Source organism: Sceloporus occidentalis, unplaced genomic scaffold (assembly GCF_023333645.1).
Source record: "Sceloporus occidentalis isolate IW3139 unplaced genomic scaffold, rSceOcc1.0.p SCAF_3, whole genome shotgun sequence".
Lineage (NCBI taxonomy): Eukaryota > Metazoa > Chordata > Lepidosauria > Squamata > Phrynosomatidae > Sceloporus > Sceloporus occidentalis.
The window spans coordinates 34,143,294-34,155,504 of NW_028316983.1; the positions used below are offsets into that span (position 1 = coordinate 34,143,294).

Sequence of the window (12,211 nt, forward strand, 5' to 3'; positions counted from 1 at the left end):
AAACTAAACCACACTCAAATTTGCTTTCTGAAATTCGCCATTATTTTCAGTGTTGATGTTGAAGCTACATTTTTGAGGTTCTATAAAATCTATCATAGATCTCCCCTTGTAAAAGGGGAATTGAGCTGACCTACTTTAAAGGGCTGTTGAGAAAATTATTTAAGAAATAATGGTGTCACTTATTTAGACACACACTCTCTTACTTACTTGTGTTCAGTTATGATAACTAGAAAAAAAGATATGAATTCCAGAGTACAACTTTCCCAGAGTCATTTCTTTTGGACAATGCTTTATTTTCAAAGTTAAATTCATCAACATACATAACTGTGACAAAGAGACAGTAAGAACAGCTAGACTCAGATGGGGAAATTGCCCCATCTTTTAATGTTAAGATATGCCTTTGTCACTGAAAAAAAAAAGCAATGAGGAACTGGATAGAGTTGCATACACTGTTCATTAACCCATACCACTATTAGTTAAAATGTATTTTCATGGGCAAAAAAACCAACAAAAACAAACCAATATTGGCAGGCACTTTGGGGGATTAAAAATCTCATGGGCTTCATGGATTGGAAAAGATTGCTGTACCACTTAGAGAGGAGGGAAAAAGTCAAATAAAGAAATGTACACCAGAAAATAAAATCCATAAGCTACCAAAAATTCAAAAACACATTAAACAAATGATACACACAGAAAATATGCAACTGAGGGACTGTACAGACAGCCCTGAAGGGTCAAGCATGGAACCACATCTTTTACACCCCAAAAGCAGATCCTTTTTTGTGCCCTGGAAAGGCGTGATAGCCGCGGCTTTATGGCACTCCTTTGGCGCTGTGTCGTGAGGACACAGCACTGGAGGAACACTGTGACACTGTACACATGCGGTGCAGCATACAGCATTACGGCACCCTGGGAGTGGAGCTGGGGCATATGTCTTGTAGACGCTACGCCCCAACTCTGCCCCCAGGCTGGCCCAAAGTGCAGGTCTGCACAGGGCCTGAGAAAAATTATAAGGGAATTTTCCTATCATGGCTGTCATCATACCACAAGCCATACTGGCTCAGCTTGCATAATGACTGTTTTCTCTGTACCATAGCAAACCCTGAGAACCTTTCTCCCCACCTGACTTGTCTTCCAAATGGGGAAGATGAGCCTAGTGGGGAATAATCCCAGTGCTACACCCTGCTCATTTCCAATAGTGAGAAGAAGAAAGCAGGGAAATTTCAGAGGGGGGTAGGGCTTCACGAGAGGGGTATCCCTCAGAGGTCCTGAAGGCAGGGGATCCAGACCCTTCACATGCCAGATTAAGTCCATAGATTAGAAGTTCCCTCCTCTTGCTTTGTAGCAAAACAAAAAAATGTGGGTTTGGTGGTGAGCAAGCATCATTAAAAAAAAAGCAGAATCCACGTAGCACATGGTTGCCAGAGTGAAAAGAAGAGGGTATTTTAGCAGGTGTTCCTTTTTACCTGGTTGTGTGACATGACACCTGCTGAAATTCCTTCTTTTACACAACTGTTATAGGTGCAAGAGCCCTCTCCAGTTTTCATTCTAGCGACTCTAATATAGCAGCTACTTTATGTGCACCAGGTCTTCCATTCCTCTACTTCTCAGAAACAGTCATTTGATGTATACAGTGCAAAATCCCGGAGGTTTATTAAGCTCGTGCTGTTTTGGTGCCTAGGTTTTAAGTTGCACCTCATGGGATGGCAAGCTATGTAGTTGTCAGCAATGTTCCCCTTCCTGGAGAGCATGGAAACCATGTGGTTAAGTTTGCATCGGATGACAGAATAGTGGAACTCCCTCTCCTTGTTTTGTTTGCGGAAATAGTCTCCCCGATGGTTGACAGAGTAGTCCATGGATCTAAGGGATGACAGTGAACCAGCAGAACTTGCCCGAGAGCACTGAGAAGACAGGGAAGAAACTGACCACCCACTAGAAGAAGTTGATGTGGACTTCCTAGAAACAGGAGATCCTTCTTTAGAAGGCACTCTCTGATCAGGAGGTCTCTGCTCAGGTACAGTCTGATCCGCAGCCACTTCCACAGCTGGCTTCTGATCTGTTTGTGTTGTGGCAGTCTTGAACAGAACAGTTGTCTGTGTGCCCGCCATTCTGGAGCGAGTTGTTGTCTGTGTGGTCGCAGTTGCCACTGAAATACTGGTTTGTGTGGCACAGCTAAAGAGTGCTGTCATGGGCTTCTCTTCCAATGGTTCAGTCTGAGTTGACAGACTGACTGTCTCTTTAGGCTTTGCTAAGGCTTCAGGAGCATCGTGTAGGTCTTCCTTGCTACTAAGGTGTGGGCATTTAGCATTACCCCTTTGAGTTAACCCTTGGAGCTCTTTAGCTAGTAGCAGCTCTCGCTCAAGCTTTTGAGGACTGCTTGAAAGCCTGGCAAACTCAGCTCTCAGAAGGTTACCCACAGTGAAGTCTTTGCAAGGTGTCGTTTTGTTAGCTATATGTTCGTGGGCACCACTGTTCCTGCAGCTGGATGGTAGCTTTGAGTCAATAGGCTTTGATTGTGCATAAAGGATCCGGAACTCCAAGTCAAAATGTTCAACCACTTGACCTGAGAGTAGCAACAAGTTACTGCTATTTAACTTCCCATCAGTCCATGTGAAACTGCAGAGGGGGTGGAAGATAAAAAAAAAGGGGGGGGGAGTATTATGCCATGCACTCTAATCAGAATATGTTCATTATCAAACAACCCAAGCTTTTAAAGAATGGTTTTCTAAGTATTTGTATATTGCTTTACCTTGTTAAAAAGTGGTCCCTAAACTTGAGTCCTCCACTGGCCATACTGGCAAAGAAGTCCTTGCCATTATGGCCAGTGGTCTGAGATTATAAGAATCATAGACAACATCCAGAAACCACTTCCATAAAAAATCACTCATATTTATCAGAGAACAAGCCAGCATGGTGTTGTGGTCTGAGTGTTGGATTAGAATACCGGAGACCAAGCTTCAGATCCTTGCTCAGCCATGGAAAATCACTGGGTAATTCTGGGTAGTTACATTCTCTCAGCCTCAGAAGAAGGCAAGAGCAAACCCCCTCTGAACAAATTCTGCCAAGATAGCCCTGTGATAGGTTCACCTTAAGAGTTGTCACAAGTCAGAAATGATTTGAAGGTACACAACAACAAAGTGAGCAGAGAAAATAACTCACTCAGGAGATCTAATGAGCCCATCAACAAAGAGAAATCTGGGGGGGAGGGGGGGAGATCCCCTTAAGCTATTATTCTGTCTCTTCCATGTTTAGAAGTACTGTACTAAAGTCAGGAATCAGAATGTAGCAACAATTAGAAGGGTTTTATTTTAAATACACACACCTGTCTTATGAAATTTCAGAAGATATAATTACTTATTGGCTGAGTCTAGCTGCTTTTACAATTTTCCACAACACCCTGGAGCAATTGTACATAGGGTCTGTTGTGCGAATTAAGAGGTATTGGGTGTAACCACCTGGCACTGTTCAAATACTAGCACTGGCTGCCACTGCTACCAGGCAAGCCCACCAGAGCCCAGCAACAGAAGAGGGGACCCACAAAGGAATACTTTGCATAAGGAGCCTCAAATCTAGAACAGGTACTTGCTGGAACAGTTTACAGAGGCTTGAGAGTGTTTAACATAAAAAAAAGTTTAGCTCTCATTTGAATTTGTCATTTCTTTAATTTAAACAGTACAGGTGTGGAAACTCTGGAGGTTTTAGGGGGCAATATGTTCACTGTTTGAAACATTTGTATGAGCATACATGCCTCCCTCTGAGGAACTAGGTTTCAAAAAATAGTCAAGATGTATGTCTTGAAGGAGAAGAAAAAGACTGGTAAGTGTCCTCTGCAGAACTGCATTTTTTCCATTCCATGACTCTACAAGCCATAATAGCCCTGAAAATAAGCAATAATGTAAAAAAGTAAAAGCTGGAAATAACTGGTTGGGATGAGGAGTAAAAAAAAGGAAAACAGCACATGGGCCACATTTTTCCAATGCCTGTGGTGGAGTGTTGATTTCTTATGAAATTTCTTGAGGTGAAACATGCTATACGCCAAATCCTGATCTATGGGTCCAAACCCCCTTCTAGAACAGAAAACAATCACACTACAGTTGGAGACAGCTGCATGCCTCTTAGTGCAAAACGTTCTCTCTAGATGTGGCCCAGATTTGCTACTGACTTTTTGTTGTGGAGCCAACAGAGTGTGGCAGCAGGAAAAAGAAAGGACGGGTTGCTTACCTGTAACTGTGGTTCTTTGAGTGGTCATCTGTGCCCTCACACATTAGGGTTTTGCCCCCTAATCTGTGAGGCACAGAGGCCACGAAGAAGAACAAGCAAAAACAAGAAACACAGCAGGATGATGAGAACCAGTGCTGGTGGTAAGACTTTTACATGCCTTACTGCACATAGAATCTCTCTGAGATTCCAGGAAAGGGATAAGAGTGTAAAAGCATACATGCCACTTTGTTGTTGTGTGCCTTCAAGTTGTTTCCAACTTACGGTGACCCTATTACTGGATCTTCCTGGCAAGATTTGTTCAGAGGATGTTTGCCATTGCCTTCCCCTGAGGCTGAGAGAATGTGACTTGCCCAAGGTCACCCAGTGAGTTTCATGGCTGAGCAGGAAGTCGATTTCCAGAGTTGTAGCCCAATACTCAAACCACTACACCACACTGGCTCAAAAAATTAATGTACAGTACGCCCTTTTTTTACATGGGGGATCTGTTCCGGACCCCCCGCGTAAAAAAAAGTATGCTCGAGCGCCATTGAAAATAATGGGGCTTGTGCATGGCACGGTGGCGCGTACCCCATTAGTCTTAATGGGACATGCTGCCCCTTGCGCCCCTGCAGCTTTCAGCATATGGTGTGTCCGCGTATGATGTGGGCGCACTGTACAGTGCGGCCTTTTACGCGGCTTTCAGTTTATGCTGAAAGCCATGAGACAGGGTTGCAATGGTGCGCGTGCATCATGCATGAGCCCCATTATTTTCAATGGGGCTTGAGCATATGTGCTATTTGCCTTATGTGCAGGGGTCTGGAACGGATCCCCCGCCTAAGCCAAAGGCGCACTATATTTATATGCCATACTGAAATGTGCAAAAGTAGCTACATATCATAAGCCTGAAACCAAGGGAACAAAAAGAACCTCAAGGGTACTAAGGGAAGAAAACATTTTGCTAAGGACAACAGGAAACTCACCCCATCCAACAATTAGAAGACAGCTGGATGAGCAATTAAAACATATGTCAACATTTGTCTCCACAACCACACTGGAGAAAGCAAACTAGTTGAGGGCAGCCAGGACATGCAGTTCTGCAGAGGACACTTATCAGTCTTCTCCTTCTCTTTCAAGACAAATATGACAATTTTTTTTGAAACAGGGCTCCTCAGATTTCATAAAACATATGTTTTAATTGGTCCCTGAGGGAGAGTTATGTATGCTTACACAAATGCTTCAAACAGTGGAGATGGCAAATTGACTTTAGGCCATGGTAGGCCTCACATGGTACCACACTAGTGTTTTGGGTATTTGTTATTAATATAAAAGGCATCAAAGGTTACATACCTGTAGGAGCCTGTAGTTACTCTTACACCATCAACCAACATGAACTTCTCATGAACACTCCCTATTATCTTGGCTCCTGATCTTGCATAATAAGTGTTGCCTGTAATTGTTCGGACTCTCATCAGCTGTTTCCAAAAAAGAATTGTATTTTAAACAAATCTATCAAGGCAATATCTTCAACCAATCATATTCATCAGAATAAACTCACATATGCACTCATCTATCATTCTCATAGCCCTTCCTTCTCTATTCAGGGTGGATAACCCTACAAAGACTGTTGGACTGTAAGTCCCAGCAGAGTGAGGAATGCTGGGAGTTACAGTCCAACAACCTCTGGAATGTTGCATGATTCCCACCCCTGTTCTACAGACAACACTTTTTGTGGCCTTAGGGCAACAGAAGGGGCTGGGGGGTCCCCCATTGAACCCTGCAGAGCCCTAGCTGCACCATGCCTCCTAAGGACCATGAAAGGTAATTTCACCATGATTTTGGACCCTCTGGAACAATTTTGCTATGTTCATCCTGGCAGACTTTTTAAAGCTATGTTCAGCATGGCAGACTATTTAGAGATCATTTTTAAAAAAATCCAAAAGAGACCATTATTCCCATATTCCCAGCAAGCATTGCAATAACAATGCTGTTGGAGAATTCTAGGAACTGTGATCCAACACATATTGAGAGCAACAGATTGGGGGAAGAGGCTGGTCTGTACAACAAATCTTCATGGGATTAGGTTTGCACTGTTAATTCAAACAGCATTGGCAGCTACATGTGAATTAGCAATGTGATGGATAGAAAATAAATAGGATGCATAGGAAGATAAATATTTTGGTACCATTAAGTCTCCTCACATCATCAGGTATGGTTATTACTGAAAGGCTTATCACAGCATAATATGTCAAAGTAGCAGTCCTTCTCAAATATACAGACAGGTAGCAAAATCTCCTTACATTGCCTTGTCCCAGAACTTAATATGTTCAAAATAATACATTGGCCAGGTGATTGAAAAACTTTGATGAACCTGTTGACTGAATTGTTTGTTCCCTTCTATCATATTTTTAATTACTTATTTTTGTCACCAAGCCTCTTAGTCAAGGGAATACACCCTGTGCCTAACCCACTCAAGTCTGGTTATGTGCTGCAGAAATATAATTCAGAAGATATGGATGGTGGTGAAGTATTTTTCTCCCCTATGATCAGAACTAGTCCCCTGGTGGTGGACACAGAGAAAAATGCCAGCGAGACCCAACCCACCTTCACATGCTACAAACACTAGTAGCTTTCTAAAAGGAATAAAGACCTCCAAGGGATATTTGCTTCATGTTGGCATGGGGGATATGAGATGGAGAAATTATTCACCAGGTTAAATATGAAAGGAAACTTAAAATCTTCATGCACAGAATACCTAGGGCCCTATCTTCCCCAAAGCTGGGAGTTTCTTGCATAGCCTGACTTCTGATTTACTTTCCACAGCAGTAGTCATCCCATTATACTCTCCTTGGTGAAGACTCCAAAAGCGAAATTGCCCTTCAGGGTCACTGCACATTTAGGGACTGTTTACCAATTCCTCTTAAAGATGTTAATGCTATTAAAATGCAACTTTTAAATGGTGCAGTTAGTAACTCTGGGAATGCTAAAGACAGGGATTTTTAAAAACTTAAATGCAGCCTGTCAGCAGAGGGAAATGGCCTTACCAAAGGAGAGAATAAATAAAGAAAAATCTACTTAGCAAGAGTAGTATTAGTGTGGCACCAAATAGTCAAGGGAGGGGAAATCACTTCATGCCATAAGGTACAGAAGTTTCTATTGATGTTACTATGTGCCTTCAAGTTGTTTCTGACTTATGACAACCAAAGTGGGTTTCCATGGCCAAGCAGGGATCTGATCCCTGTCTCCAGAATCACAGTCCAACATTCAAACCACTACACCACACTCGCTCTCACTGAGGTTTCTATAATTATATATAATTTTACATCTCATTGCAGTTTGGAGCATGAGGTATTCCCCTCCCTTGATTAAATGTGTTCAGCTAACCCAGGGTCAAACCATTTTCCTACTGTAAAACTGAAATGTCACACAACTTACATTTTCCTGTTCAGGACAGAATTCTAGATTTCTGCACATTGCCATGAAATGAGTAAGAAATGCCTGATCCAAAAGAATGTAGACTGGAACCAGCCTTTTTCTACATGCTTCTTGGAGATCACCAAAAATGTCCAGGTCTGTGAAGGAGTCCATGACTATAGCAATAACCTGTAAAATTGAAGGGGAAAAAATCAGTTCCAAGATGTTGAACAAAGATATTTTACTTTTAAAAAAGTTCGGTTTTGAGAACTATCTCATTAAAGTATCTTCCCATAATAAAGCAGCTAACCCTTCACTGCACCTTATGAATGCTATACCCAACATTTACTTTTGGATTGTCTTCAGAGTTCTTCATATATTTGAATCCTCTTCAAGCAGTTGAGCCATTACATTTAACTTCTACTCAAAAGTCAACTTCTGCAAAGTCCAAACAGCACCTTGAAAATCTCTATTTTTACTGTGCCACTCACTACTTGTAACACATTGCATACCATCCAAACAAGACATACTAGAGTAAATGCTCATTATCCTTACTGTTTTAGCCTTGTCCTACACATTTTGCTTTCAAGACTCCTATATTCCACCATCTATAACTATAAAGCTATGTAGCTACATTCTGGAATACATGTGTCTCCAGAATCAGTAATAGTCTCCTCATAAAGCTATCAGTTCTGAACACTGCCAAAAGATTTCTAAGGAGCGCAGTAGGACTGTTTGATAGAAAAAGGTGAGCTCCTTTTTCCCCCAGAACATTAAACCAAATCAAATGTTATGTGTTTGAATAACATTTAAAACAAATATACTCAAATACATTCAAAACTTTTTGTGGCAATTATTTTATTGGAATATGTGTAATAATTTAGATCAAATAAGTCATACCTCCTTTATATTTAACAGAAAGTGGATATATCTGAAATAGCATCTTGTGCACCCACTATATCAATAGTTTTATTTACTTATTTATTTGGCTTAGGTATAACTGTAGTATATTCAGATTTATATATATATTCTCTGTACTATTTATCAACTTCATTCCTAGTACAGAAAAATATGATTCAGTACAAACTAGGTGAAGATTATGTTTCATTAACGGACTGATTGCAGTACAACAGCCCAGACAACTATAGATAAGCATAGGATATACATATATGATATGGGGTTTTCTTGCATGGAAAAATTTCCACTCCCCATCAGTTTGAAGCAATTAGTTTGAAAGGGTTAAAAATACATGTAAAACATCTTTTTAAAAACTTACAAGATAAAAACAGCATGTTTTCTCCAAACATTCTTGTGCATTGGGTTAAAAATCAAAGACCTGCCTTGCTGGGGGAAAGAGAACAGGGAGCAGGGTTAACTGAACCTCTTGGGGAACAGCCACTAAGGAGGCTTTTGAATCTAAAATAGTCTGATATATTCTGATAATTCAGTAAGAGTACTGGTAAATGATTTGATAACAAGTGAAATAAGAGTGACAAGAGGTACAAGACAAGGATACCCGTTATCACCAATATTATTTGCAATGGTTATAGAGATGTTAGCGAATGTTATAAGGAATAATAGTTTAGAAGGAATAGGACTTTAAAAAACCCCACAAAATTAGTTTATTTGCCGATGAGACATTATTAACTATGACAGATTTATCGGATAGTCTGAGAAAAATAAAAGAACATTTAAAGATATTTCACGAATTAACAGGGTTGCAGATTAATTGGAATAAATCAGAAATGATATTTAATTATACAAAAGAAAAGGAACCCCTGACAAGGTACAGTCAGCCCTTCTAATACGCGGATTTGCCATCCGCGGATTTGAGCATTCACGGATGGCAAATCGAGAAATTGTCCCCAATGGCGGTGCGTGTGCACGCGCGCCGCCATTGGGGACATCCTTCTCCCTCGCTTTCCTCCTCCCTTCCCTCCCTCCCTTTCCTTCCCCTTACTTACCTTTAAAGTCTTGGCGCGCCTGCTTGGCCTCCGCCGCCGCCGCAGGGCAAGCCAGGTGGCAGCGGCGTTGGCGGAGGCCAAGTCTTGGCTTCCTCACCACTGCCATGAAAGGGTGCGATGGTATTGCTGGAGGCCTCTTGGCCCCCAACAGCACCGCCACCAGGCCTTTCCCGCGGTGGGGGTGAGGAGGCAGAGCCACCGCACCGGAGGCCTTCAAGGCCTCTAGCACCGGCATCCGGCCTCCTCCATGCCTCTGCCGCCGCGGAAGGGCCGTATACCGGTGCTGGAGGCCAAGAGGGCCCCAGCACTGACACCTGCTCCTTCCGCGGCGGCAGCGAGGAGGCCGGGTGACGGTGCCGGAGGCCTTGAAGGCCTCTGGTGCTGCTACCCTCCACGCCTCCTCTCCAAAAAAAAGGCACGGAGGCGATGAAGAGGAGGCGCGGAGGGCAGCGGTGCCAGAGGTCTTCAAGGCCTCCGGCTCCATCACCCAGCCTCCTCACCGCCGCGGAAGTGGCAGGTGTTGGTGCTGGGGCCCTCTTGGCCTCCAGCACCGGTATCCGGCCCTTCCGTGGCGGCGGAGGCATGGAGGAGGCCGGATGCCGGCGCTAGAGGCCTTGAAGGCCTCCGGCGAAGTGGCTCTGCCTCCTCACCGCCACCGCAGGAAAGGCCCGGTGGTGGTGCTGTTGGGGGCCAAGAGGCCTCCAGCACCGCCATCGCGCCGTTTCACAGCAGCGGCGGGGAAGCCAAGACTTGGCCTCCGCCACCGCCACCCGGCTTGCCCCGCAGCAGTGGCGGCGGAGGCCAAGCAGGCGCGCCAAGACTTTAACGGTAAGTAAGGGGAAGGAAAGGGAGGGAGACAGGGAGGAGGAAGCGAGGGAGGGGAGGCTGGGGGCAGGAACTTTTGTCCCAATGGCGGCGTGCATGCCGGACAAATGGGACAAATCGGACTTGAGCATACGCAGATTTTGGTATAGGCGGGGGGGGGGTCCGGAACGGATCCCCCGCCTTTACCAAAGGCCCACTGTATTTGAATAACCTATAAGGAAATAGAGATTAAAAATAGATAAATAATGTTATACACAGGCGGAAAATAACAAATTGTATTATGGGTTTTTTTGTATTATATGAGTTGTATGGAAGAAAGAAATGTAAAGAACAACAAGAAGATCAGAACGTTACAACGAAGAGAGATTTACTTTGTGTAAAATAAGGTCTGTACATATGAAGAAAAGAAAAACCAATAAAGATTATATACAAAAAGAAAAAAAAGAAAAGGAATCTGAATTTATAAAACAAAAAAGCTTAGAGATAAGATTAAAAATTAGCATAAAATATAAAAAAAAGAAATGGAAGGTAAGAATTTGGTAGTATTAAGGAAAGAAGTGGAGAAAAAATTGGCACAATACAAGAAAATCCAACTATCTTGGTTTGGAAGAATAGCGTCAATCAAGATGAAAATATTACCAAAGTTAATTTTTTTTATTTAGAATGATACCATTAAAAATGTCGGAAACCGAACTGAATAAATGGCAACAACTGATGAATATATTTTGTAATGGAGGGAAAATAACGAGATTAAACAAACAATTTTGGTATAAAACACAAAGAGAGGGAGGGTTAGGCCTTCCCAATATAAGAGGATATTATGAGGCTAATCAGTTGAGATATGTGATAGAAGGTATGTTGGATGGGACAGACTTAGAATGGTTAGAATTAGATATAGAGGAAGTAGATATGAGAATATGGAATATTTTAAAAGGAGTTTACTAGGAAAGAAAAAATAATTGGAAACCCACTTATGAAAAATATATTAGAAATATGGGATAAATATAAAAAAGAGTTAATGAATGAAAATTCAATATTAGTACCAATAATAATGAAAAACAAATTCCCAAAAAATTTGAGAGGATTGTTAGGATAAGGAATTAAAGGAAAGGAAAATAGACAGAATAGAAAATTGGATATATGTAAGAGTTAAGAAAGGAAACATAAAAGAAAAACTTATGGGATAAAAATTTCATGGTTTCATTATATGCAAATAGAACAATAGATTAAAAACTGGAGGAAAAGGAATGTAGAAAAGAAAATGTACACACAATTAGAACAAATAATTCAGAAAGGAAGAGAAATGGAAGAAAATGAGAATATAAAAGGAATCACTACTAAAATCTATAAAATGTTGATGGAGAATAAAGGAGGGAAAATAAAAGAAAATATTTTGAAGGGATTATGAGAAGAAGAATTAGGATGTAAAATAAATAAGGAATGGGATAGAAGTTGGAAACAAATTTAAAATATTTTATCAGTTCGGATAAAAGAAAATTATTATAAATTGATTTGGAAATGGTGTTTGACTCCAGTGAGACTACATAATGTTGATAAGAATAATTCAAAAAATTGTTGGAGAGGCTGTCAAGAAGTAGGGCCATACATGCATATGTGGTGGCAATGTAAACATGTACAAAATTTTTGGGAAGAAGTGATATTACAAATAGAAAATGTTATGAATATAAAAATAGATAGAAGACCGAGTATAGTTTTGTTATCATTATATAACTTGGGTGGGTTACAGACTGCCATTTCGGACGTCCTCAGGACGTCCCAGTTTGAAAAAGGGGTGTCTCTTCTAGACGCCA

General features: G+C 41.6%; 1 protein-coding gene across 1 annotated transcript in view; it reads right to left on the reverse strand.

The window, feature by feature from the left end:
* Window positions 1–283: 283 nt before the first annotated feature.
* SACK1D (scaffolding CK1 anchoring protein D) overlaps window positions 284–12,211 on the reverse strand; it is a 31,775-nt gene continuing 19,847 nt past the window's right edge. Inside the window, exons 2-4 of the mRNA XM_089518525.1 lie at window positions 7,633–7,800; window positions 5,548–5,672; window positions 284–2,616 (exon numbers count right to left, since the gene is read on the reverse strand). Of these exons, the coding sequence (XP_089374651.1) occupies window positions 1,608–2,616; window positions 5,548–5,672; window positions 7,633–7,800 (1,302 nt within the window). The 3' untranslated portion in view covers window positions 284–1,607. The remainder of the gene's footprint in view (window positions 2,617–5,547; window positions 5,673–7,632; window positions 7,801–12,211) is intronic.